At 46.2% G+C, this 27725-nt stretch overlaps 10 protein-coding genes across 10 annotated transcripts; 6 read left to right on the forward strand and 4 right to left on the reverse strand.

Annotated features, from left to right (window-relative positions):
• Positions 1–1452: 1452 nt before the first annotated feature.
• On the reverse strand, positions 1453–2926 carry N7471_007905 (fungal specific transcription factor domain-containing protein; the record flags this gene model as incomplete). Its single annotated transcript, XM_057280624.1, has 5 exons — positions 1453–1899; positions 1966–1994; positions 2139–2418; positions 2477–2809; positions 2861–2926. 5 exons carry the CDS (start codon positions 2924–2926, stop codon positions 1453–1455), a joined length of 1155 nt encoding a protein of 384 aa, XP_057134884.1.
• A 919-nt stretch (positions 2927–3845) lies between these two features.
• N7471_007906 (uncharacterized protein) lies at positions 3846–5030 on the forward strand (the record flags this gene model as incomplete). Its single annotated transcript, XM_057280625.1, has 1 exon — positions 3846–5030. One exon carries the CDS (start codon positions 3846–3848, stop codon positions 5028–5030), a length of 1185 nt encoding a protein of 394 aa, XP_057134885.1.
• A 413-nt stretch (positions 5031–5443) lies between these two features.
• On the reverse strand, positions 5444–6609 carry N7471_007907 (uncharacterized protein; the record flags this gene model as incomplete). Its single annotated transcript, XM_057280626.1, has 3 exons — positions 5444–5632; positions 5712–6338; positions 6391–6609. Coding segments are annotated over 3 exons (1035 nt in total), but the record flags the coding sequence as incomplete, so codon positions are not given.
• A 594-nt stretch (positions 6610–7203) lies between these two features.
• On the reverse strand, positions 7204–8540 carry N7471_007908 (putative LPS glycosyltransferase; the record flags this gene model as incomplete). Its single annotated transcript, XM_057280627.1, has 4 exons — positions 7204–7948; positions 8017–8087; positions 8139–8282; positions 8349–8540. 4 exons carry the CDS (start codon positions 8538–8540, stop codon positions 7204–7206), a joined length of 1152 nt encoding a protein of 383 aa, XP_057134887.1.
• A 1970-nt stretch (positions 8541–10510) lies between these two features.
• optD (uncharacterized protein) lies at positions 10511–12934 on the forward strand (the record flags this gene model as incomplete). The annotated part of the gene is made up of 3 exons (XM_057280628.1): positions 10511–10677; positions 10733–12579; positions 12639–12934. The coding sequence occupies 3 exons, from the start codon at positions 10511–10513 to the stop codon at positions 12932–12934; spliced, it is 2310 nt and encodes a 769-aa protein (XP_057134888.1).
• A 463-nt stretch (positions 12935–13397) lies between these two features.
• Positions 13398–14972, reverse strand: N7471_007910 (uncharacterized protein; the record flags this gene model as incomplete). The annotated part of the gene is made up of 2 exons (XM_057280629.1): positions 13398–13763; positions 13849–14972. The coding sequence occupies 2 exons, from the start codon at positions 14970–14972 to the stop codon at positions 13601–13603; spliced, it is 1287 nt and encodes a 428-aa protein (XP_057134889.1). The 3' UTR covers positions 13398–13600.
• Positions 14973–15563: 591 nt separating this feature from the next.
• On the forward strand, positions 15564–17291 carry N7471_007911 (putative cytochrome P450 oxygenase; the record flags this gene model as incomplete). The annotated part of the gene is made up of 4 exons (XM_057280630.1): positions 15564–16670; positions 16725–16835; positions 16893–17059; positions 17117–17291. 4 exons carry the CDS (start codon positions 15564–15566, stop codon positions 17289–17291), a joined length of 1560 nt encoding a protein of 519 aa, XP_057134890.1.
• Positions 17292–18672: 1381 nt separating this feature from the next.
• On the forward strand, positions 18673–20067 carry N7471_007912 (pyridoxal phosphate-dependent decarboxylase family protein; the record flags this gene model as incomplete). The annotated part of the gene is made up of 1 exon (XM_057280631.1): positions 18673–20067. One exon carries the CDS (start codon positions 18673–18675, stop codon positions 20065–20067), a length of 1395 nt encoding a protein of 464 aa, XP_057134891.1.
• Positions 20068–21532: 1465 nt separating this feature from the next.
• On the forward strand, positions 21533–23155 carry N7471_007913 (uncharacterized protein; the record flags this gene model as incomplete). The annotated part of the gene is made up of 1 exon (XM_057280632.1): positions 21533–23155. One exon carries the CDS (start codon positions 21533–21535, stop codon positions 23153–23155), a length of 1623 nt encoding a protein of 540 aa, XP_057134892.1.
• A 725-nt stretch (positions 23156–23880) lies between these two features.
• Positions 23881–25563, forward strand: N7471_007914 (uncharacterized protein; the record flags this gene model as incomplete). Its single annotated transcript, XM_057280633.1, has 5 exons — positions 23881–23968; positions 24064–24309; positions 24389–25234; positions 25291–25464; positions 25514–25563. 5 exons carry the CDS (start codon positions 23881–23883, stop codon positions 25561–25563), a joined length of 1404 nt encoding a protein of 467 aa, XP_057134893.1.
• Between the last annotated feature and the right edge of the window lie 2162 nt (positions 25564–27725).

Below are 27725 nucleotides of genomic sequence, written 5' to 3' on the forward strand. Positions count from 1 at the left end.
TAGCGTTGCCAAAGGCACGCGGTTCCCACTGGATCAGCATGTCACTAGCCACTCTAACAGCACCCTTTGGGGAACTACTAGCCATAACCTCATACCCCACTCATATGTACTACGGTGCTCCGCCTTGCTTATTATCATATAGTGATAGGAATTTAAATCTTATCGGTCTCGACGACGCTTGTAGTCTAGTATAATAACGTAGCCAGCCATACACTCTTATGCCTCTTTGCCAGAGCCAATTAGATAGGTGGCTAGCACCCTAAAGGCCCTAGGCCAAAAGGGTCCTAGGGCCCCTAGGGGATAGGAAGACAAAGCAACCGCAGTGAACCGGGAATTAGCTGGCACTCCTGGCCCTATACCTAAATAATCGGAATAGCCCTCGCAATACCTTACCATTTTGGTAGGAAGTGTGCCCTGGCTAGGATTCGACTACGCCCACGAATGGGATTTGCCAATGGAGAGTCAAGTTTGATTCTCCTAGGCGGCCCTTCTTCTTACCTTTTGTTTCCCATTGCCATTTGAATCCTAGGAGGACATATGTCAACCGGTAGAAGCTAGTATCAAAGAGTTGTGAAACAACACGCCTATGAGAAATAAAAAAATCAGTACGGGAGGAGAAGGACAGGTCAGTGATTCAGGGGCGTGCAGGATATTCAGGTGCAATACAGTGGTGTTTAGGGCATTTAGGTAGATGGGTTGAAGGGGCTGAAAAATAGGGCGGCAAGAGACTTTCCAAGTCAAAAAACTAAAAACATACAACAGTGAGGATTCGCTGGTGGTCACCCACCCAACTACTAACTCACCGGCGTGTGGCTTAAGTACTGCTGAGCGGACGGGAAGCCCTGTTTTCCACACCCTATGGTCGTATGTATTAGGTTATGCAAGGGAGATAATTATATTTTGCTATTGGTTGACAAACAATTAGGATGGCGGAGCGCAACCCCCCTTAGACAGCTTAGGAGTAAACCTCATTCTCGTGTTTTGGCAAAACAACACGCCTATTCCACCCTATCGTACTAATAACACCACTAACTATCATTCATAGTACATAGTACGCCAATTTTGGCAACAAATAATTGTATGACTAGAAATTTTTCTAGATATATATCCCCATACGCCAAGGCACAGAAATAGGTTCAACCGAGCCGTCTAAGGTAGTACATAGAGTGAATTAGGTGAAAATCAAGCTCCTTTCATTTATGCTTGCAGTTAGTTGGTAAAGAAGCCCATCAGAATCGGTCCTCCTCTCGATGCCTTGCTCGTCGGCACATAAAAACAACAAGAAAAAGAGAATTCCTTCAGAACTTCGTAGAGCCAAACAAGCCCGAATAGGCGGAGAGCTCATACTCCAATGGTCCAAATGAGGCACCAGTGACAGTATCCATCGATAACCAAGAGCTTCGTTGTGGATGCAAGCTCATTCCACCTGAATCGATGATAGGAATGCCTTGATCAGTACAAAGAGAGACGACAAGTATGAGGATCATGGACGTTTCCCGAAGACCACCCCAGATACTTGTCACATGTTCCACTGTCATTCCATCGGTAGTTCCCTGAGATCATCTCTCTGATCATTCTGCAAACATGGTCGTCCATGACCAAGGACGTGATAAGCGGAATCATGGGCTTAATTCGGTCTGCAGCTAAGGAGGGAACTCCATTCTGCTCTGCATCGTTGGACACGAAGTTGATGGGTTGAATCGAGTTAGATAGGATGTCGAACACATCCCGCAATGCCTCAGCCTGTTTCCAGCGTTCTGAAAATACGGCGAGAATAACAGAGCATGTTCGAATCCCAGCCGAGATCCCGGGGATGCGAAATAAAGTTTCCCGGCATGAATAATTGGTAGCCCAGAAACAATATAACAGGGTGATTCCCACGCCGAATTGGCTCAGAAGCTAAAGTCGAGGAGTTTGTGAGTCAGTAATCTAGCTAGCAAGCACATAACAACAATGACTACTCACGCCCGGCCAAAGCTGTGCCGTTTGACGGCCTTTCTGATACTGTCGGTGAACCGATATAAGCTCAACGCAGGCTTAGGCGCATTTTTCGCCGACTAAACCATTGACATTCTCCTTCATAGGTCTATGTAAGAGGAGGACGGTATAGTTGTAAGTCATTCCGACCCATCACTCACTAGTGTATCCTTCTGACTGGAGGTCAATATGCGGCTTTAGTTGCATCTTCCATTGATGAAGCTCCTCGAGCATGTGTAAGCGCCAGTCATAGCGTTGAGCAAATTTATCTTCGTAGTCAACACGCATCATGATATTGAGTATTCGCGACTGGACCCGTCTAGCGCCAGTTAACTGGAGGGAAGATGAGACTTGAGTTCGTCGTGGGGCAGATTCCACATCCCTATAAAAGTACGGCGTTGGAGCCCACGCTTTGATTTCATCGTCGCTTAATGCAAATAGCTTGGGTTCAATTAGCTAGTCAGTATATTGATAGAGAAAACCAGCAAAGGGTATTTACCTTAGTTTGGATATTTTCATCTGGAAGACTGCATGGGATATGATAAATCCAGTTAACGAGGCGATCGATTGCGTATGCGGACCAGAAGACACGACGGCGGATTTGAACCTCAAGAAGGCTTGTACTGTCTCTAATCTCCCGTTCGTTCAAGCACAGATGCAATTTAGAAATAACACAATGTCGCATTGTTGTTGAAGTCATCGTGAGAAGGGTTCGAGACGAAGGCGAGTGGAGAGCGTGTGGGGTACATAATAGATATGCTTGGGCATGCAAAACAGGTTCCGGTTTGGCAAATACAGCATCGAGGTATTTCAGAGCGGAAAAGTATAGAAACTGTGAAGTTAAGTTAGACTTGCAATATATACTTCAAAGCATATTGCTTACATTCGACAAATCCATCTCATCTGATGATACCTGGGGGGCGATCAGGAGGCTAACTGCCAAAGCCATTGTCATGAAAAATGATTTCCATTGCTCTTGGACTGCAAGCTCTCGATTACCATTTTGAGAATCTTTCCAAGAATGATGCCAGCCGAGAAATGATTCTTCGTGAAGGAATGGGTACCGAGGGTTCACTCGTTGAATATATGTTTGGATCAAATTTCCTTCTCCCTTCGGCGCAAAATGTGTATCAGATAATCGGTATGCGAGAGATTAGCCATCTTATAAAAAATAGAGGCTATTTAAGAAGAATACATATTTAAAGGATTTAGAGAGATTGAAAGAGAGAGAGATCAGTCACATAATCTAGAAAAAATAGAGGCTATTTTGAAAAGAGGCCGGATTTAAAGGAATTAGCAGCTCTTGAAGCCAAGAAAATGGAAGCTTCAAAAGCTAGGGAGGGGTGTGTCGAATACTATGTTGAATACATAGTTGAATATAGGGTATTTTACCCGGAAAAACACGGGACCGCCAAATGGCAGATCCTATACAAAATTAAAAAAAGAAGTATGTAATTTCAGCTAGACATTTTCCATTTGTCGGGACATTCCACCTGCGCTCAGACTCGGGTCCACAGTCAAATACTTTTGCGTTCCGCATGCGGTTTGCTGCGAGGTCAAGGGATGACACATGAAAACCGATGAACCGGAGTAGTCGATCTTAGCTCACTAACTGTAGCAGAACCACTATTTCAACCTCTTTGTAACGTGCCTAAAAGTCTTAAGCGGCAAAGCGCCAATAAACCGAGAATTTGGCATCAGCCGTGATGCCGTTTCCGGCCCACACTGCAGAACCATCGAACCTCGAATGGCACACTAACGCTTGCGCTCGCTATGTTAGCACCGTAAAGCAATCGCTAACATGAGCCATATTCCAGTTTGATTCTGGTTCCTCGCGGGCACAGGGGATCTGACACTCGCAGCTCAGTATGCCTCATTTCAATTTTCTCGCCAAGTTCGTAATTCTGGCGATCGCGTCTGTGACTATCCTCTATTTATTGTGTACTTCTCAACCATCTACATGGCATTTTAATCGTGTTGCTGCCGGATATCAACATGCGACCACCTACTACACCCGCCCACCCTATAAAGGGAAACCGGCCGAGCTAGCTGAAGAACAACAGAGCTCAATCTACCATCCTACAGAGAGCGCCACGAGTGCAAAAGCATTGACCGGAACGGATACCGCCATAGAGACCGCCGCATATCATGTTCAGGACCCGCATGATCCTCAAGAGTCGGAAGAGCCTCAGGAAGAATTCGATGACATCCCTGAAGAGACTCCGGAAGAGCGACACTGCTCCAAGAGTGGGACACTGTCCCCCAACCCGATCCCAAAGGTCGTAAATTTCATATGGCTCAATCGGACTGAACTATCCTTTGTGAGCTATCTGGCTATGCGGGCCGCACTAGTGTCTCTCCAACCAGACCGGCTGAATCTACATTATACCGATCTCAACGATGACAATGAGTGGTTACGCAAGCTGCACGCCAACATCACGCTCGTCCACCACGACTTGAAGCAAGAATATCCGAAACAAGTCGAGGAGAATTGGCACCTAGCACACGTCTCGGATGTGATGCGGCTAGATATACTACAACGCGACGGCGGGATCTACTTCGATACGGACATCATCGCTCTTCGGCCATTTGACGGTCTTTTGCATAGCCCAAAGGACACAATTCTCGGAAATGAGGGTCGTGACCGCTTCGGGCTCTGCAACGGCATTATTTTGGGGCGAAAGGGCGCCGCATTCATGGACCGCTGGAAGGCAAGCTACAGCTCCTTTGAGGTAGCCGAGTGGAACACCCACTCGGTCATACTCCCAAAGGAGTGGTCTCTGACATTCCCAGAAGAAATTTGCACCTTGACACCATCGGCGTTCTTCTGGCCAAGCTGGGATTCTATACAGTATATGCACGAGCTGCTTACTGACACCCAGGCCAGGAAGTTTGAAAAGACCCTTGCCAGCCACAATGGTAGTATGTACCCACATCAACTCGCTTATCATGCCTGGCACCAAGTGGCGCCACAGCTGGATGACTTAACGCCCGAGATTGTAATGACACGGAACACTCGGTTTAACATGTTGGTTCGGCGATTTATAGAGTAATTGAGAACCACAGAATACTTATCATTCGGCTGCCTCTTGCGTCATCTTCCTCTAGACAAGTAATTACATTCCTGATACGACCAGTCTTCTCAAGTTGCTTTACATGTTTGACGCTCAGCGTCATTCCTCATCAAATTTATTTTTTCTCTTTGTGCATTGGTATATAGGAGGAAGATATGACACGTGACTACCGAATAGGAAAAGAAAAAGGTCTTCACATCTGCTTGACCGGTTTTTGAAATGCAGGTCGCTCGAGTACTGTCATAGTATAGGGGTGTGGGCCGCTTGGCAGTGGATCAACCACAATACCACTGTATTTCATCTGCGTCCTTGGAGAATAGCAACCACGTACCTTTCCAAAAAAGAATCGATCAGAAGGGGGTATGTTTTGAGATGGAAGTCAAGACTTACAAGCCCATTCCAAGCAAAGCCATGAGAATCCCGGCAATACTTTGCTTCGAGATAGAGTGGTTACTTAGGAACCAACCCAGGCCCACAATCGTACATGTCTTCAAATGCCCAGTGACCGTGCTGCTAACGGGACCCACGGCGTCAATTACAGCAAATTGTGACACATTGACGAGACAAGCAAAGAAACCACTCTAGAAAATAGGTTAATCGGTTAGCGATCAGAGTTTTGACGGTGTGGAAGGGTAACGTTAATTAAAAAGAAGTACTCACTGCGATAATCGCGACATATAAAGATGGTGAAAGTCCCGTGGTTGTGGGCGGTGTATCAAGAAAGGGGACCATACACAAAAGTAAGCTGGCGCTCATTGGTGCTTGGTTGAGTAAGAGCTGCATGCTGTTCACTTGCAACTTTTTTTGGTAGCTTCCAACCAGTGATGTGTAAAAGGCGCTAACGATGACACCAGTAAATGCACATATAACACCCTTGGAAGATGTTTCAACGGCTGTATTAGGCGCGGAATATGAATCGGACCAGAATACAATTCCCACGCCTCCACACAAAATAATCATTGGAAGAATGGATGCCTTAGGAATGACAGAGCGATAGAGTAGGAAGCTCAGTAAAGCGGTTGCAGGCGTTAGTAATAATCGCACGAGCTGGTGGAATATAATAGACGAATTTGCTAGGGAGATGTTTTGAAGGACGACTTGAGCGCACGTAAGGACGATCAGATGAACATTCCGACGAACAGAGACTGATTTGGCCACAAAAGCACCGCAGAACGGCCGCGATATTACCCACAAAGTGAGACCGGTAATGAAAAAGTGATAAGACGCAAAGGCCATTTGACAATTGCGTAGTGTTTCGTTGGAGAAAATGTACTTATTTGTGAAAACCTACAGATTATTAGCGAAAGAGAATATGTGTGGCTTTTTGATGCTCACTTACTATTGAAACCGTCGAAACGATATTGGTCGTGATGCACAGCACCAGGCGGAGCTTTCCAGGGGCTCTGTCTTCGTCGTCTGATGTATACTCGAGAGATTGAGATTCCGAATCATCATCTTTTTCAAGAAGGCTCAATTCCTCCGTGTCCGATCTGAAGTAATCGCGAGACCATCCTTCTGCCACCTTGAGTTTTGATCTGAGTTCACGAAAGGTAAACATTTTTGAATGGAGTAAGCAGAAGCAAACTTCTGAACAATATGTGATGTAGAAAGAACTTAGCTACTCGTATAATTAAGTCATATAAGTTTGGTGATCACACAGAATTAAGAATTTCTTGAACTGACGTTTGCAGCCAGATGGGAACAACACCCTCGTCCCTCGTCCCTCGTCCCGCAAATACCGTAGTATTGGACTAGCAATTTTTTTTTCTTTTCTTTTTCTAGTCCTTATATTCTCCCTCTTGGTTAGATTGTCCCCCCTTCTCCTCCCAAAAAAGCACGGCTTTTATAAATAGCCACTTGCTAATATTACGCAATTACTACAACTGGTCCCTGTGACGGATATCTTGTGTTACGAAGAATACTGTCAAATCATGAAATTTCGGAGACTATACAGTTAATCCACTTTTATATTACAAATGCGTTATATCCGTTCCTGGAATGGGTGTGTTTCACTTCTTCAATGCAACGGTTGCTCTATGTGCACTTTTAACAAAATCGGAAAATAAAAAAACTAAAAAAGGAAAACGTCAAAGTAGTAGAAAATCAGCAGCGGCACAGCACGTCACAAAAGGAAAAGAGAACTGCAATAAAACTAGTGAAAATGGTAGCCCCGTGGATAAACAAGCTCTTTCGGATTCACTTCTCCTGGTGACCATGGTGACTCCTCACCCCATTGTGAAAAGACCGTTTCTGCGCCAGAAACCAATCTGTGAATATTGCGTCGCGTGCTGTATACAAGGTTATAAGCTTGTTCCTCATGAACACTTTGGTCGCCGCTATTAATATCGGAATCTTTGTATGCTGGACCCGCTGGTCTATATGTTCCGATGAGATTGGGGAATGGCGCGAAACACTCAATACGCTCACGATCACCAAGGCCACCGCACAATTCAGACATAGCATTGTCAACCGGGGCCTCTATGTGATCGATGGCTAGAGCGGTAAGGATCTTTTTCGCCCCTCTGTTTGTGACTGCGTATCCATAAGTGCAACAGCCTACTTCAGCGCGGTAAATGAATCGCGTCGAGTCTTCAGGAAACACATCTTTCCAGCTGTCGAGAGGGCCAAGCCATGTGCCTCGACGTTCGACCCTTGGGACTGTTGGGTCATCAGGTATGGCGTAGAATTGAGTTTCATTCGCATGTGGCCCTGATGCACATCCTCCAATCCAGAGAAGATCCCACTCAGTTCCATAAGGAGCCTGCTTGGATACCTTTTTATCCCCTTTCAGAGAGTGAAGACCACGGGCAAATTCACGGAGTTGTGCCTTGATGTTCACGTCCCAGTCGGCATCATCTTCTAGTACCAAGGCGGTGGAATAAGAGTTGGCAATGACACTGATTTTCCCACACTCGAATATTAGATTAAACAGCTTAAACCAGAGAGGATAGGAAGCCAACTATACCTGTTCAATACATTCATGTGAGCGCGCCAACATCCAACAGCATTGGGCTCTATGGTTGAAAGGTTGTATCCCTTCCTCGAACATCAGTAAGTGCTTTATGAAGTAAGTATCTGAATGCATACATTTGGTAGCGCTTTCTGCTGTAAGTCTTGTGAGCGAACTCCGTCAACCCAATCAACTTCGAAGCCGGAGACCGAGGCTGATACTGTAAAAAAATCACGCTTGTCTGTGCGCTCTTTTAAACCAATAGCATATATGTGCTCAAACTGATAAAAGATATTAGTCAAACTCAAATCAGTCGATCACGTAGAATACATGAAGCGAATACTAACCCCAAGGGTGGTGTTTGAGATGTGGTCGAAATCTCCATCACGTATGCCACTTCGTGAAAAACGTGACAATTCATATGGCCACACAGTGTCTCCAGTGTCTCTGATAATAAATGACAGTAGTACGTACGCAAGAAACACTGCGATAGCAATTGGAATTATTTTGCGGGTCTTGTAAGGCAATTGAGAAGTCATTGTGAGACACCGCAAGGGATGCTGATAAAAGAGGAATTGTTTGAATGGATTATATGCATCAGAATGATGGGATAAGAGTCATCAAATGTTGTTAAATTACTGGGGATCATATAAATGGGTTTGTCTTGCATTCCTACTACATGCAACCAGTTACTCTCAAAACCCCATTGTCAATAACCGCGTGCGGGCCAAGAATGCAACCACCATTTCCGCAAAAAGCGTCAACTGCCACACTTTATGAAATTAATACAGTGGCATAAGTTGTTGTAATTATTATGAAGATAACCATGAGAAGATGCGTTTCAGGGGTTTTTACGGTCTTAGGTTACCAATTCAAGACAGCACCTTGCCGTGATTCTTCAGTCCGGTCCCAATACGGACTTAAGTGGCTAGAGATTCTTCAACCCCCAAAAAAAAGAGGTTCCTTTGGTTCAAGTCTCGCGGCCTCGCACGAGAGTCATTCATATTCTAGGACGGCAGCTCATTTTTTCTCCGCAAATTTCACTCAACAACGCTTCTTCCAAAAGTGCCTGTTCAATGAAGGCTTTTTTGGCAAGTCAAGTCACTATTTCTCCCACCAAACATCAACGTAGGTCACCCACAAGTTCGTACCAAATATTAGAGTTATCTAAAATATTAGTATTGTGATGAGGAATGTCAGAGTCCTGCCTCTCTCAAGCCACATGGGCCTCCCCTTTCTAGAGCACCACCTCTGCAATAGCGGATTTCGGTAGATAAACCGGGAGTGTAATTTGCGTATATGGGTGTTGTGAAGGGAATTTTTCTACAAAAAGTAGTAAGTATAAAAATTTAAAAACATACAACAGTGAGGATTCGCTGGTGGTCACCCACCCAACTACTAACTCACCGGCGTGTGGCTTAAGTACGGCTGAGCGGACGGGAAGCCCTGTTTTCCACACCCTATGGTCGTATGTATTAGGTTATGTGTGGAAGAGGTTTATAGACTGAGATTGATCTAGAATCAATGGATGAGTTTTGTATCGCGAGTGAAAAAGGTGAGTGTGCAATAGTAAGTGTGAGAATTAGGGTGATAATCTTTCGGGTCGGCACGAAGGCCGCATAGGTCGCTTAGCCCATGGTGATACATTCTTTGGTGTGACCGATGACTCTGAAACACCGGTCTCTTAACATGTCTGTACACAGCCATGCGGTGACTTCATGGCTTGAATCATCCATTGCATACTACATACACTACGGAGTCAGAATCACAATTATAGATAGTTAAAAGTTTTGGTTTGTTATTGGCTTATAGCCTGTCCGAGTGATAGGTACCCCGTTACCCGGCTCCCTTGACATTTTCCTTAGTACTCAACCTACATATATAGGTAACCGTATATAATGATACCAAGATACCAATAAGACAAAATAGCACCCAATCAGTTAATGAATAAGATAAATACAGATACCCGGACTATTTTGAGACTAACCAACGCCGAAAAAGTAACTAATCAATTAAAGAGACATTAGGATGCTGCTCTGCCGCGGACTCAACCCTGGTCATTCTTATCACTTGCTATCGCTATCTTTCGTCCTTGAAAGCAAGCTAAAGTAGGCTAACCATTCGTGGCTTTCATCATAGGATAACGAGATTTGACAATCCAACTGAATTTAGAGGGCTCTTGTTCTTGACACACCTTTATACCCCTTTACAAGCAATGCCTTTATAGCCCATTCATACCCCCCCGCATTAAGAGTGGGAAACCCCCATTGAACACAAAATCGGGGGTCAATCCGCCTATCTTAACCTAAGTTAAGCTTTTCCACTGGAAAAGCAACCGCCGTCGGAATGCGTTATCTTTGTTTCCCCTCAGTACGCGTCCGACTAAGTCCGTCCCACAGCCAATTAAATCCGTTATAGAAAAGGACTCCTCGTGCATGTCTAAACGGTGTATCCCCCTCCCCCCTTCCCCCGGAAAGCAATGCGCTGAGACTGCGCAAAGATTTATACTATGTATTCCAAAGAGTTGGATACCGACAAAATCAAACCCGCGCTCGTCGGAGCGGATGAAGAGGTAGTCGAAGGCCGCTTGGACAAAATCAAGCTGGAAAAAGACGAGGAGAATACAAATGAAGAGTTCAGCTATGAATCGCACCGCTCTCCATTCCCTGAAGGCGTGTGCCTAGCTCACTGTTGATATATATGTTGATGGACTAACAGTTACTACAGTTAGGGCCGTTGTCCCCGAGACGGATGACCCCAGTATGCCGGTCAATACGGTGCGGATGTGGCTCCTAGGGGTTGTTTTTACTATCCTCGGATCCGGTATTAACCAGTTCTTTTCGCTGCGCTATCCGTCGGTTCATATTGTGGCCCTAGTAGCAGAGCTACTTGCGTATCCGATCGGGGTGTTCCTGGCGAAGACCCTCCCTCTCACATCCATCCGACTCGGGCCTTTGGGGACATTCGTTGTCAACCCGGACAGGTCGTTTAATATCAAAGAGCACGCGCTTGTCGTTATCATGAGCAATGTGTCTTTTGGATATGCTTCAGCGGATGCGACGAACATCATCCAAGCTGCCAGCAAAAACTTCTACGATTTTAACCTCAAACCCGGCTTCTATGTGCTCATCGTTCTCGTTGCACAACTTCTTGGATTTGGTGTTGCAGGTCTCGCAGCTCCATGGCTTGTCGAACCGGCTCGCATCATCTGGCCAGGTGTATTATCCAATTGTGCCATGCTAGAAACATTGCATTCGCGAGCGAACTCTATCGCAGACGGATGGCGCATAACCCGTCTCCGATTCTTCATGTACGTTATGACTGGTGCTTTTGTCTGGTACTTCTTCCCCGGTCTTATATTCACCGCTCTATCCTATTTCACTTGGGTCTGCTGGATCGCACCAAAGAACGTCATCGTCAACCATCTCTTCGGCATGCAGACAGGCCTCGGTCTGAGTCCGATTACCTTCGACTGGAGCCAGATTGCCTACAACACCAACCCGCTCCTATCACCATCATGGGCTGCGTTGAATGTCTTTGCCGGCTTCGCGTTCTTCTACTGGATTGTCACACCTGCCCTCTACTACACCAATACCTGGTTCACGGCTTATCTCCCACTCATGACAGCCGACGTGTACGATAACACGGGCGCCATCTACGATACGGCTCGAGTCATTTCTACGGATAATTCACTAGATACGGCGGCTTACCGAAAGTACTCGCCTCCATACTTGAGCGCAACCTTTGCCTTCGTATACGGACTTTCATTTGCTGCCATAACCTCAGTGCTCTCGCACATTGCCATCTGGCATAGTCGCGACTTGTGGGCTGCTCTTAAGGGTCGGAATAAGCTCGATATCCACGCTCGGCTCATCCGTGCCTCATACCGCCGGACGCCGTGGTACTGGTACGCTGGCATTATCGTGGTTATCATGGCGATGACTATCGCGATGGTCGAAGTCTATGAGACTAAACTTCCAGTTTACGGAGTCTTTCTAGCCTTGATCATCCCAATTGTATACATGGTTCCCTGCGGTATCGTACAGGGCATTACGAACGTGGATGCGAATCAGCTGAATGTTCTTGCTGAGTTCATTGGTGGATATTTGTTCGAAGGAAATCCACTCGCGAATATGATTTTCAAGATCATTTCCACGGATGTCGTGGGACAGGGTGTTTACTTCGCTATGGATATGAAATTGGCTCATTATCTGAAAGTGCCGCCACGTACCTGCTTCGTGGCGCAGTTCGTAGCCACTATCCTGGGCGCACTCACCCAGGCGGGTGTTACACTTTGGATGCTTGGTAATATTTCGGGGATTTGCGAGTCTGACCAGACGGATGGGTTTTCTTGTCCAAATGGCCGGACTGTTTATTCTTCGTCTGTTATTTGGGGTCTTGTTGGGCCTCGTCGGCTCTACTCTGAGGGCAAGATCTATTCCCCTTTGCTGCATTTCTTCTGGATCGGTGCTATCGCTCCAGTTGTGACTTTCCTCCTCTACCGTTATACTAGACGTCAGTTTTGGAAGTATATCAACTGGCCACTCATATTTGTCGGAACTTACAATGTCCCACCTGGTATGTCCCGCAACTTGACAGTGCATCTTTTTTTCAATCACTAACTCAAATTCTTTTAGCCACCGGAATCAACTATTCTAGCTGGGCGTTGGTTAACTTTGCCTTCAATCACTTCATTAAACGCCATTTCTTTGCTTGGTGGACCAAGTACAATTATATCTTGGCGGCTGCACTTGATACAGGTCTTGCCCTTAGTGGCATTGTTATTTTCTTTTGCATCTCGTACCCTGGTGCCACTTTCCCTGACTGGTGGGGGAATAACGTGTACCTAAATACTGCCGATGCCCAGGGTGTACCATACATGTCGATGCCAGCTGTTGGGTATTTCGGGCCTGCTAATGGGACGTGGAGTTGAGGCGGGTATTGACACGTCAACCATGGTAAAGAAATTACGCTAAATCTAAACAAGCTTTGAAGCGTTCTAAGGTTTCGTGTCACAAAATGCTCTGTTCGGGGGACGTCACAACAAGCCATTTTTTAGAGATACGACCACTATCACCATTTCGCATAACGTTCCTTGAACTTCGGAGGCAAGAATTTTAGGTTATTCAGGATTTGTGATCCAGTATCTCAATATCGTGCTCTATGTTTCTAATCATCGGTTTTTTCCAATACTAGAGCACGTAGGGACTATACAGCATGTAATAACTTTGGGATATCTCTTGCAACGCTGTTGGAACTATCCATGGATAGGAATAGTGCTTAATAACAGATAACAATTGTAATTGATCGCGAATAACTGAACTAAATACACGAATCAGTGTCCTTATATATCTTAGTCCTTCCTACCCATGCGTAGAACTGGTCCTACCCCCTGATATGATTTGATTCTTCGTATAGACACATCGGAATCATTTCCGATGGTGCGGCTTTGTTACTGATTTGCACCAGCGTCATGCCACAGCAGTGAATAACGAACAACGCGATCAGAGACGAGTTGGACCAATTTAGCGAGGCAGAGGAAGAACTTAGAAACATGGCAGATGGACCCAATACCAACGAAGATCCTGGAGACATGCGCCTAACAAGAGTGTAGCTTTCCAGCCTCTAATTCACGCGCCCCGGGCCAGGGATATACAAATGACGAATGATAGTACACAGACATATAGGGACCCTTCTTCTCCGAGTAAGAAAATGAGATCGAGGATATAAGTCGGTCGGACTTTTCCATGTCGATGTGAGAGCTATGATCAGGATTAGCTTTCAATGCATTTTCACAATATATTTTCCATTTCCACAAAGCGATGAGATGAAAGGTGTAGAACTCACAAAGCCGAAGAAATTTTGCTCTCGTAAGAGCCGGCAAGGTCGGACCAGCCTAGATCGTTGAAATACGTCGACAGGCCCCGGGCAAGCTCGCGATCGTTCTCTCCCATACAAGGGACGTACAATTTCGGATCTGGCTCGGCCGAACCAGCTTTCAGCTCCCAGTTGAAGGTCAATCCGCTTCTTCCATCGCTTTGCTCGGGCTGGCCAAGTTCATAGGTTGAGCGTGACCCCTCAGGAATTCGAAGCCGGCTCCAGAATTTTTTCAGATGCTCCAGGCCTTGCTGATTGCTCTTGCTAGAGCTCAATCGACCGCCCAGTGTCCACATGTCGACGATGCGCTCGAGGGTTACCTCCGGATCGGCGATGTAGATTTTGAGACGTGAGGATGCCACATCGTCACAATCCCAGCTGAGGATACAAACATTTTCCAGCAGGCCTCGCTCCGTCAGATACTCCTCAATCATTGCAAACGCAGGTGAGGCCTTTATTTCAGCACTTCCACTTGCCACTGCATCCATGACGAGCCGACCCGCAGGCACACCGGTAGCGCGCGCCTTGAGCAAGGGGAATAAATACATCTTCAGTGGGTTATTAGACGCCTGTTTTAGGTCCCACGCAACCATGTATTGGGTGGTGGCTAGTCCGGTCTCCTGGTCTTTCAGGAAAGCTTCATCCCGTTTTGAGAGACCCAGTTTATTGGTGAAATGATGATACCAGAACGAATCTATGGTAGCCCCTCCCAGTGCCATCTTCGACAGCAATTCAGGGGTCATCAGCTGGTTGTATGGATCGCGGGAGGTGCCTGCCAGCGAGCTGCTGGGCTCAAAGTCGTATCGCAGTGTTGATTTTCCATTTTGATAGTTGACACTCAGTTCAAATGAGCGACCGCCGGGGACTGCAGTGGTCACTTGGCTCAGTCCTGGGCGAGGATACAAACCCAGAGCGGGGAGGACAAATCGGTAGATATAACAAAGATGTTCGTACTGATCGTGCGTAGAGCACCCCACCAAGTCGAGGAGACGGTTGGTTAAAGGTGCTATGTCATGCCACCATAATTCTTGGTCCTCGGTCCTAAAGTCAAGGGACCTAGAGAGAACATCTTGAGGCGTATTTGTTGACTCCATCGCTCTTTCGTACAGTCGAATTTGACAGAGTCGCACTGTCAATCAAGGGTACGGTATTTATACTCAGACCGGACTTGGAGGATAAATATTAGATAGAAGTCCACAGCTGCAATTTGACAGACCGAAATAGTTTGCACGATGCACATATGCATATGCACGGCTCACTGAAAGCTCATATTACGCTAGTCCTCACTAAGTGGGCTTTTTGTTTGGAGCAATCGAGAGCTATGGAAGGAGGCCGAGCTACGCCGAGGGCTCAGGTGTTCGCGGGAAATATGTGTGTCGATCACGATCCCGATTTGATGTAGTTCGTTTTAATTTTTTTTTAATTTTTTTTTCTTCACGACAATCATACCCACTTAATCCATCATTCAGCCCGCCCATTGCGACGAAAGGCGGAAATTTTCGAAACATACATGTTTACATGTTTAGTTCCTTACAAGCGTGGCCTTGTCACGCCATGGTACAGGTATGTCAAAGTGGCACTCCAGAGGTTTGAAATCCAAGTAAAATGGAAACCTTCGAGATCCTAAAAACATCATTATTCGACTTGAGTTCCGCCAACAAGTCACCTACAAAGCCTCATCAGCCATGATTTGGTTCGAGTGCCTCTGGAAACCTCCATCATTCCTTGAAATGGAACTTCCCTGGCTGCTGGTCTTACTAGTAGCAGGATGTATGATCGTGAGAACGACATATCGTCTCTATCTCCATCCACTGAGCAAAATCCCGGGACCCAAATTGGCAGCCATCAGCCATCTCTATGAATTTTACTATGACGTTGTTAGAGGAGGTACGTTCATCTGGGAGGTGGAAAAAATGCATCGGCAATATGGCCCTATTGTGCGCATCAATCCCCGTGAAGTCCACGTCATTGATCCAGAGTTTTACGACGAAATCTACGCTCCAGGCTCACGCCGGCGCGACAAGGATCCACGGCAAGTGGCCATGTTTGGGGCGCCCGGCTCAATGGCTGCCACTATAGGTCATGAACAGCACAAAATGCGTCGCGGCCTTGTCCGCGGGCACTTTTCTCGCAAAGCTATTGTCAACATCGAACCTCTAGTTCAAGAGAAATTGGACAAAATGATCCAGCTGTTTCAAGGCGCATATAAAAACCTTGGTGTGGTAAACTTGAGCGATGCTTTTGCTGCCCTTACAGCTGATATTATCGCCGTATATGCCCTGGGCATTGACCTCGACTATCTCGACCAGCCTGACTTCAAGAATGACTTCCAGCAGGCATCTGTCGAACTAGACATGCTCTGCCATGTTTTCAAGTTCTTCCCCTGGCTTGCTAAATTGGCTCAAATTATCCCTGATCGCATTGTTCGTTATTTGCAACCCAGTGCTGATAGCATCTTTTTGGTACAAAAGACCATACACGACCAGTCGGTGGCATCGCTGCAAAAGGCATCACAGCCATTTTCAGACAATGAACTGCGAAGCAATATTTTTGACTCTCTCGGTCACTCTTCTGTTCCACTTCGCGAACGTACCTTGTCCAGGCTGCAGGATGAAGGCCTGATTCTTCTCGCGGCTGGCACCGAGACCACGGCTAGAGCGTTGGCCGTTTGTGCGTTTCATTTAGCGACAAATAAGCTGGTTATGCAAAAATTGCGATTGGAGCTGAAGGACGTGATGCCTTCACCAAATGCTCATGCCAGCTGGGCACAGCTCGAACGCCTCCCGTATCTGGTGAGACACCCGCGTACCTTTATCCGCTATGCTTTATACTGACTACGCCCCTAGACCGCAACGGTGAAGGAATGCCTTCGACTATCTTTTGGAGCGGTTGGTCGACTTTCACGCGTGGCCCCGGATGAAACACTCCAGTACAACCAATATAGCATACCGCCGAGTGTATGTGTCAGAACCAACTCATGATACGACCTTGTATTTACTAACAAAATAATCCAGACTCCCGTCAGCTGTTCTTCATACTTTATTCACATGAATCCCGAAATATTCCCTGAGCCTGAAAGCTTCAAGCCTGAACGCTGGTTGCGAGCCACCGAGCGTGGGGATAAGCTCCATCGACACCTGGTGGCATTTTCTTCGGGTAGTAGGCAGTGCGTTGGCATGAAGTATGTATTTTCTGGACGAACATAACACTAGATATGGGTCAGCTAACATCCGCATAGTCTCGCCTACTGCCAAATGTACCTGACCATCGCGGCACTTGCACGTCGGTTTGATATGGACCTCCATGAAACCACAATTCGTGATGTCATGGTTGGGCGTGATTATATTTCGCCGTTTCCGACTGACGGGGTAGGTAACATCAGAGTGACATTTTCAAATGTAGCGCAAGAGTGAGGGAGAGGTTTATACTGAATTATAAACAAGGCTTACGATGAACGATGCTGTTCAGAAATTAAAAGATGTGTCTGGCTAGAACGGTGCAGCAACTGGCGAATGAGAATTTAATGATCTGCTGATGTCTTTCAACCATCTTCGAATGCTATTTTGTCTTCACGAACTTCTACATTAAGTATATCTCCATAAGCTGCAGCCTTTGAAGCGGTAGTGATGCCCCCCTTTTTTCTTTTGCGATAAATTTGGTAAGCAAATTTAGGCGGATTTGACAGGCAAGTTAAAATTACGATGGGATTGAGCAAAAGATACAAAGGAACTCGCTGGTGTACCTACATACCCATAACTACCCTGTTATTAAGTCTTTACCCACCAGCCATTTCCCCACCAAAATCGACCAACTTTGAACCCTATTCTATCAATGAATTTATATAGTAATAGTTTTTAAGAAACTTTTTAATAAAATTTTAATCTCAGATCAATAAAATTCTTCTTTATGAATTATTAAATATGTGTGGCTGTTAAATAGTCACTAGTTGAAATATTCATGTTCGTTGGAATGCAGATTATATATATGTGCGCCCATACTAAACTCGCGATCTATATCCTTTGTCAAGGTTTGAAAATATACAACTCTCTATCTAAAATACTTACCAAAATAATTTATATATAGTCTACTCTGGCTGTGCAATGCTAACTTATTTAAAAATAATTTAAAAATATGTTATGATATAAATTTATGAAAAAAAGATGGCTCAAAGTTGGTCAGTTTTGGTGGGAAAATGGCGAGTGGGTCTGTAGTTCAATTTTATAAAAGACCAAAGGGCTCCACACTGTTGTACATAGGTACAGTACCTGAGACAGTGGGTCCCGTCACGTAAAATACCAAACGAACCTGGGAAGGCACTAGTATAGATAGTATCCACTAGAGTGATAGTCCGATATTCCTACTCCATACTCCGTACAGGCATCAAATGCCGAGCAAACTTGAGTTCGTCGCCACAATTGCGCATAATTCTTTGACTTCATATTCCTAATAGTAGTGACCTCTCGTCAATAAGGGTGTGGGTAAGAACAATCAAAGGCCAGAACACATGTACATATAGTTCAATCAGCTTTAATCCGCCATATCGTATGCGCCATTGGTGCTGCAAAATTTATATCCCAATTCTAGAACAGATCGACATTGTTTACATATGTACCGAGTAGGTGGGTCTTCGGGGATTTCCGCGATTTCCATGATTTCCATGGCGCACAGTCGCGGCAAGCGGCACATAACTAGATTGCCCAGGTGAGTATTTGCTGGGCTGACCCAGTCAGTTTGGGCGATTTCTGGTACAGAACACTTTACACTCGGACGTACCACCCGGCGCTATCAGAAAACATGGATTCTGGCTTCCCAAACTTCCTGATCAAGGACCAGATGCTTCTTGATGGTGACAAAATCATTAAGCCGGCTAAGAACGACGAATTGGCCAAAATCCGCAAAATATCCACCCCAGGTCTCTCTAGGCCGCTCGAAGATGTTCTCAAAGATGCGAAGGAAATCTTCTCACTTGGCTTTAGAGTCGGCAACCCACGATTCTTCTCCTTCGTTCCATCTCCGGCTTCACCCTGGTCCTGGGTCGGAGATAGTTTAACCTCCGCATACAATCCGTTTGGTGGATGTTTCGAAGCTGCATCGGGTGTTTGCCAGGTGGAAGAAACTCTAATCGCCTGGGCGGCAGAGAAGTTTGGACTGCCCCCAACAGCAGGAGGCCAATTTGTATCGGGAGGCTCAATAGCGAATCTGACTGCCTTAACAGTCGCTCGAGATCAGATCTTAGAGGATGGCGAGGCGCGACTCAAGGGCGTTGCCTACATTTCGAGCCAGACTCACTTTTGCATCAAGAAAGCGCTCAAAATCATGGGACTTTTAGATCACCAAGTCAGGACCATTGAAGTCGACGACGGCTTTCGCATGAGTCTCCCGCATCTCGAACAAGCCATTCAAAGTGACCTTAAACTTGGTCTCAAACCATTCGTCGTTATTGCAACCTGTGGAACCACCAACACCGGGAGTATCGATCCCATGAGCGAGATTTCGGCAATCACCAAGACATATGGCATGTGGATGCATGTCGATGCTGCCTACGGTGGTTCTGTGGCTTTTTCGTATTCCCGGCGAGATGTGCTCTCAGGAATTGGTCAGGCAGACAGTATTGCATGGGATGCTCATAAATGGCTTTTTCAGACACACGGCTGCGGTGCCACCATTTTTCGTGAAAAATCGAAAGCACTCAAGAGCTTCGCCACAACGGCCACCTACGTGGAAGGTGTCGACGAGTGCGCGGACCAAAACCCGTGGAACTACGGGATTGAGCTGACTCGACCGGCTCGGCATATGCGACTATGGTTTTCATTACAAGTGATGGGCATGGACCTGATTGACCGCATGATATCGCATGGCTTCGAAATCTCTGAATACGTGGAAGAGGAGCTAAGAAAACGCAGTGGCTGGGAGATCCTATCCCCAAGCTCCTTGGCCATCATCAATTTCCGTTTTGCACCTGAAGAGTTGAAAAAGCCAGCCCTGGACGCTATCAACAGTGAAATCTCTTCACAACTAATGGCTCGTAACGTGGCCGTTATTTTTACAACAAAGCTCAATGGGATGGTTTCTCTGCGCATGTGCACCATCAACCCCGAAACGACTCGAGATGATATTGCGGATGTCGTCAAGGCACTTGACGATACTGCCAGGGAGATCCTCACTCAAATTCGATTGAACGAACTTTGAAAGCATCATCATATTATTCATATGAGGGCGAAGTTTATGTACATTAATGTTGCTTTGATCTTCAGTTTTAGCCCAAAAATCTACTTAGCTAAGTGCTAGATTTATTGATTCGTTTTTTAGATGGTTACAATCGCATCGTGGACAGTAAGAGTCGACATGCCAAAATTATCTGACTGCCCTCGATGTTGCATATCTATTGGCCAGACGAAACTTGAATTTCGAACACACAAGGGGGCTTGGATTGTCCAAAAATCAACAAAGCTTTGAGTATTTCCATCAATACGGAATATATAGCCATGACATGTAATAATGTCTCACTAGAGGTGTCTGCCCTGAAATTCGGCGCCTTGCCGAGCACCTGTATTACGAGCTCGAGGATTTACGCACGTCCAGAAGCTTGGCGCAACACAAAGTAGTGATTGAAGTCTATCTAGTTTCAGAACTATTGGGGCTGGATTAGGCTGCATTGAGCTGCCGTGTTTCTAAGCGAATGGCAATACGATTACGATGGTCCTACGGAGTACATACTCCGTATAGAGTTTGTCAATTAGACTAGTCTATGCAGATCAATTTTCGGGACTTGCGAAAAAGGCCTTCGGTCACGAGACACTAAGAGCAACGCGCCACGTTTTGGATCTTGATCTCTTAACCTTGCAGATGTACGGAGTACTCCGTACGCTACCCACAATTATCCCCGTATAATGCGCTAAAAAGGTTTCTTCAAGCCACACATTGCCCGTAGCTCATGCACTAAAAATCTGTGTTGACAGGTTCGATCGGGAAGAATGGAGCTAAATGGACCCTAATCTCCTGCCTGGGTATTCCTCCGATGGAGCCAGAAGTGGACCAGTGGTATTGGTATTACAGCATGATGTATATTACGGCAGAGCGCCCAACCTCCCACTTTTATTAACATAATAACCTAATTTCACCTGGGCAGAATGTATACACTCTCTTAAAAATCCCCCGAAGCCCTAGCCATAATACTTAAAAGCCCCTACGAATAAATAGAAATAACAACAATAAAAATCAGTGGTGTGGCTGCCCTCGAACCGAGCATCTCCGTTGTAGAATCTACTAACTAGTAATATTCAGCTGAATAGAAGAGCGATTCGCCCCACTACGGATCGGTGAGGGCTATAGCTTTTTTTTTGAAGCGAACATCTCCGCTGTGGAGGCTAATATTCAGCTGAATAGGACAGTGATTATGCTCCACTAAGGATCGGCGAGCGGAATAGGTTTCCTTCAAGCGAACGTATCCGCAGTGGCGGTCCATCTCGGCTCGATAAAAGAGCGATTGAGCCGTGCTAGGTGATCACCATCCCCCCTTTAGCGTATAAAAAAAGACAAAGTCCTTTGGATAGTTTCGGAAATACACTTGAAAGAAGACGTACCAACGACACCATAATTTGCAATCTTGCGATTCTAGCAATACCGTCAGTTCGATTCGATACAGTGATTGAATATGAGAATCTGTGTTTTGCACTCCTCGGAGGAAGGTGGAAATAGTGTGGAGGACGCGGAAGGTCTGTGGCCTGATGTGGGCGTCTACGCGCCCCAACACACCGTGGAAAACAAGTATATCAAAAAGAAAACGGCCAAGGAGGAGATCGATGAAGCTGTGGCCGAAGGGTACGATTTCTACTTTCAGTTCCTGTGGGGAACACACGATGATACAGTCAGTGGTGTAGATGCCATTAAGTATTTCGAATCGTTGAACCTGCCCTCAGCCGGCATCCGAGGTTGGGAACGAGAGCGATCCAAGCTCGCTTTCTACACCGAGGCCAGAAAGCAAGGGTTTCCGCCCGTGCCAGGCGTGGATAAGTTTCCCTTGTTCGTCAAACCTGCCTTCAGCTATGCCAGCCTTCTCATCGACCAACACTCTCTATGCCGAAATGAGACGGAGCTGGCATTGGCCATCAGTCGTTTGAACACGGGGATGCGAGAGGCACGGGTTCGGAGGGCTGTCGGGTCAGGGCATGCAGACCCGGAAGAATTTGTCCGGGCTTGTGAAGTGGCTGGTCGGGACAGCGACGACATCGTTGTCCAGGAGTACATCGACGGGCAAGAATATTCGGTCGTTGTCCTCGCCATGGGCCAGATCCCCATCCCTATGACTCCCCAGCGGGCCAGACTACCGAGCGGGAAAGAATTCCTGACATTCGACGCCAAGTTTGATGGGGAATCGGGCTACGAATTGCTGGATGAAGCAGATGATCCCGCGTTGTACCGTCATCTCCAGGAGACGGCCGTGCAAGGGTTCAAAGCTGGCAAAATGGCGACAAACAACATGGGATGTGATGTCGATCTTCGCATGGGATCAGATGGAAAGGCTGTGGTCATTGAGGTTGACCCTATGCCCGTATGGTTCCTGCCCCCAGGAAACAAATTTGAAGATACAGATGTGAAGCAAGGTCTCGCAGACCATCAGAGGGCGGCTATCAATATCTTCATTACCAACCACTTCCTCCAGCATCCTGATCAGAAAAGGATCAAAGAGCTCAGCGAATTGGAGACGTTCTATGATAATTGCAGCTCGCATTATGATCAGACGAAGTCATCCGCTCGGGCCACCCAAGCTGCAACTACAATGGCGGAAAAATTCTCTTACAGTGGCACTATCTTGGATCTTGGGTGTAAGACTGGCTTCCTTGGTCAGAAGTTGCGCGGGCAGCAAAACCATACGCCATCGGCAAAGAGCAGTATCCAGCGACTGGTGGGAGTTGATATGTCGAACAAGATGTTGGATATCTGCCGACAGTCTGAATGCTACGATGAGCTCTTCCATAGCCAGATTTTGCAGTTCTTGGCCAACTACAACGATCCTGTTAATCACGTTGTCAGCCTGTCTGCTCTTCAACATCTGGCCGTGCCAGAGCTGAGTTTTGTCCTGGCACGGTGCTTCCAAATTGCGCGAGACTCTATCACTATCGCGGTCGATAAAAAGGAGGATAGAGCAGGTGATTCAATTAATTTTTTCTTGGATCATACTGAAAGCGTGAAATCACTGGGACTGCCGTTTGGCTGGCATCTAGCCTCGCAAATCGAAGATGAATGCAGCACTCTGTTACGCTTTGAAAGATGCTAGAGTGGACGAATCATATTAAGAGGGAAATAAATATAGGAGGGCATCTCTTATCTATATATGTTTTATTTCTTTGTCCTGCATGTGTTCATATCCTCCCAAGGTCACCTTACTTTCATATCTTCCGTATCTCTGAATACCACTGTCATCACTCCTATGAGCACGCCTAGTAACCTGGCCCATACGGGTAATAAGTTCCTCGCTGCTAGCTAGTCATTCATAGTAGCTTCTAACCATCCTACGAGCCCCCTACCTAGACAGCTATTTGGAGTCCGACAGTAGCCGTGAAAAGGCCAAAGAAATGCTACCCTTCGCTGATCACCTAGCCTTGAAGGGCCTTTGATCCGATGACGTTACCCTGTCCATTCTCTTGAATCCTTCTGAAATAAATAGTGTATTCATTGTAATTGAGTATTAATTTCTAATGGGCCCACCTGGGCAGTCATATTCCTTGATCAGACCCATTTTACAAATCCATTGAAAAGGTGATCTGGTTGGGTAGCTGAGTGACCCACAACCCCTTGGATCAACAAGAACTATTGAAATAATAAAATGATGGGCTGGATATTCATCACAAGCTCAGGACCCACCCATACGTTCGCCAAATATTTCTTTAGGCGTGGATGCCTAGGGTCCTTACTTTTCAAGTATTCAACCCACTTGGTTTTGAAGAAGCCTTTTTTTCAATTTGTTCCCATTGACAGCACAGTTGTTCAACTCAAACCATCATGGACAATACCAAGGAGGTTTGGGGCCATAGATGGCGATCATCACTCCCTTTTCTCATGGTATGTGTATCTATCGCTGGATTTACAGGTAAGTTTCAGAACTGTTTGCGACAATATGAGGCTATGGAAAAATCGAGCCTATGGTAGAGGACAATGGGTCTGACATGTTCTTCTTTTGTTCAGAAACATTTTGCTACGGCTTCATTGTTCCTATTCTGCCATATATGGTTGAGAAACGCAATCACATTGACCCTTCAAAAACCCAACAAGTGACATATTTACTGCTCATGTGCTACGGGATTGTGTCCACCATTTCTTCTATCTTTATCGGTCAATTAGCAGATCGATGCCAGTCGCGCAAAGGTCCTCTGATACTTTCGCTGATAATAACCCTTATCGGGACTGTCGTCCTAGCCGTCTCTCAGAATTGTAAGTTTCACTCTACACCCAAACAAAGACCTTACCAAATATCTTTCAATTGCAACTGCTGACGGTATTAAATTACTAGTGGCCGAAATGTTCATCGGTAGAGTACTCCAGGCGATTGGTGGAACAGCAGCATGGATTATTGGATTCGCTACTCTGAGAGATTCAATCGACTCGAAAAATATCGGAAAAACATTTGGCATCGTACGGAGCTGTGTTAGCCTGGGCGCACTTGCCGGACCAGCAGTCGCAGGTGTCCTACTCGAACTCACCGGCTACTGGGCTACTTGGGGTAGTATCCTATTTATCCTCGCAGTCGATGTGGTGATGCGGCTCCTGATGGTGGAGCAACGAAACCGGGAACCGAATTCGAATAAATTCGATAATAGAGATAGGCAAGGCAGTCACGCTTCGGAGTCTACGGATGAGACTTCTCCTCTGATATCCGATGATGTCGAACAATCCCTGGATCCCCGTGTGGGTGATAGGAGGAAAGAGACAAGCGGGCATACTGAATCTTTCTTCAGGGTAATTTGTTTGCAGCCGAGGGTTATCACTGCTCTGCTATGTTCAACTATCTACACTGCAATCCTCGCTAGTTACAGCACAACAATCCCCATTCATGTGAAGGATGCCTTTGGTTGGGGTAGCCTGCCCACCGGACTTTTGTTCATGGGGTTAGAAGGCCCGATCATATTGGCTAGTCCTCTCTATGGCTGGCTCCGTGATAGAATCGGCACACGAATTCCTGCTACAGTTGGATTTGGGCTTCTAGCTCCATTGCTCTGGCTAGTGGGCGCCGCAGATCAAAAGGGATTTCCTTGGTCAAGTCATCAAAGTTCAGCAGAGGTGACATATATTTCTGCAATCGTCGCTATTGGATTTGTGACCAATCTGATGAGCGGTGTTTCTGCAATTGAGACAACATGTGAGTACTTACGCTCGTCTTTAACGCTATTCAAAGCTGATTGGAAATGAACACAGGTGCTGTTGACGAGGCCGAGGAAAAGCAGCCAGGCATTTTCGGCCCTAACGGGGGGTACAATCGAACTTATTCCTTGTCTACATTGAGCGCCTCTCTGGGCATGCTGGTTGGAGCCTTCTTTTCCGGTTCCTTATCTGATTCCATCGGATACTATTATATGAATGCCATTTTAGGTAAGTTCACCACGAAATTCAACCGGTGGATGTGCTGACGTCGTCTTAGCTGGAATCTCTGCATTAATGTCAATCATGGCATTTTCCTGTTTAGGATGAAAGTCATCATATTTGAGTCTCGATATCGTTAACGGCCAACTGCGGCCAGCCCTACATATGTTTAAGAAGTAGGTAGAATCAAAAAAGCAGAATTAAAAAAATACAAAAACATACAACAGTGAGGATTCGCTGGTGGTCACCCACCCAACTACTAACTCACCGGCGTGTGGCTTAAGTACGGCTGAGCGGACGGGAAGCCCTGTTTTCCACACCCTATGGTCGTATGTATCATCTTATATGGTAGAATGAAAGATGTCATAAGCTATAGTTTTGTTGAATAGACTCCTTCCAAGGTTCTGCAGCGGGTGAAGCCGGGCTGTCCAATGGTTGATGCTTATAACCAAATTCCTAGCCAAAAGCTTTGGATTCGAACGATACTAAACTGTTGACCGAAGGATTCAAATTTCTAGGTGTTGAATTTATTCCGCGATGTTCAGTTTTTCGAGCCTTAGGGGGCATTAAAGAGACATGATGGTTTGTGACTCGTTGAGGAGCTCAAGGATGAGTGGAAAGAGAAGCGCGAGGGTGAGTCCTGTTGAACGCAGAAACCTTAATGTTCTCGTATTGAAAGCATGATAGCGTGATAGGGCAGTGCGGGTTGATGGAGGCAGGGATGAAACAGACCATCTCAAGGGTCCACGGGTACCTAGGTAGATCTTGCGGGGAGATATTTCAGCTACCTGCACCTTCCAACCTTGGAAGGTTCGGAACCCGAAGCCACGTGAGACTACGTAGCTGGAGACCCGTCTTACCTGAGCCGGGCCCCGGGGAGAACTCAGATTCCCCGCGTAGCCCCAGCTGTTGTTTAACTTAAGCAACGCTAAGCACTGCGAGACTCCCAAGGGCCATCCTAATCCCCACCCCCAATCTTAAGTAACAAGACATCCCACAATCCCACACTCTAACACCCTGGGCAGCAACAGCCTATCTTTCCGCGAGGCGCATTATTGGACCCCAATATGGCCAACCTCCGAATTTCCGTATGGTTTGATGAGTGTGGGAGGGCGATACGCCACTCTCGCGAGGTACTAGAAGATGCATCAGAATTGCAAATTTGGCCACCTGCATGCTAGCGGCGCCGATCCAAATCAGCCTTACCAAGATTTAAACGGAAGGAACCAGACGCGCTGGCTGGTTGTTCTGGATTATCTACGAGAGGCAGATTGTAACCAGTGGATTGGGTACTATGATACCAGTGAAATGGTACTCCTCGTCTATCGGTGATTATATCACTGTTTATTGAACACGGCGCCGACCCCAATGGACTACTTGTTGAGACCAAGTTTGATCCCTCAGCTTCTGCCCTAGAAATAATCACTGCCATTTACGGGAAACACGCAGCTCCGGGATTCAGCCGACTTCGCAAGGTACTGATAGACAAGGGGGACCATGAACGAGAAGGGCATGACATTCTGTACCAAGTGTATGGTATGCAGTATGATTCCCACCATCTAAACACGTAGTGTAGACCCTTCTCTTTATACAAGCAATCTCTTTATCTTTGTCGTGGGACGGATCTTCCAATTTTATACTATACCTCAATTTTCCGAGCGTTATTATCTGTCCCTGTGTTGGAGTAACGCAAGGGTAAGCACCTTATGTTACTCAGTCAAGGATTTTTAGTGCCACAGTAGCAAGAGTTAAATTGGCCAGAACCCTGGTTGAATCTATATATATCTGTATTCTCCAATGTAAACAATGACGATCACAGTGGCGCAGTGCAGTCTTCACAGCCTGACAATCGCCACTCTTGTTGGGCAGAAGGAGATAATTTGTTAGGTAACTGATTTCATTGATATAGAGACTCTCTGGGATGATGAAAGATACGTTGGCTCTGGCTAATATCTATTTAAAGTCTCAAGTAAAACATTTCTATAGAATACCCCGGCTTTCTTTGCAGTCTGTGGGGGAGGAACCCCCGGGGTATCCCCGCTCTGACTCTCCCGATCCCAACGAGATCAAATATCGGCTTATTCTCAACATATTGCTATTCTATTGACTTTATGATAAATAGGCAACGAGGCAACTAGGAAAAATAAACTCAACACTATTTGATTTGGTGACGGCGTGATGCCTCGATACTGCGCCGCACCCAAAATCTTGGCGGGTTAAGATCAGAAACCGCGGCTCAGCCGTCATAACCTGTGAATGCCTTGCAGTTC

This window comes from Penicillium samsonianum (genome assembly GCF_028829775.1).
Source record: "Penicillium samsonianum strain IBT 33392 chromosome Unknown utg000004l_segment0_segment0, whole genome shotgun sequence".
NCBI classification, from domain to species: Eukaryota; Fungi; Ascomycota; class Eurotiomycetes; order Eurotiales; family Aspergillaceae; genus Penicillium; species Penicillium samsonianum.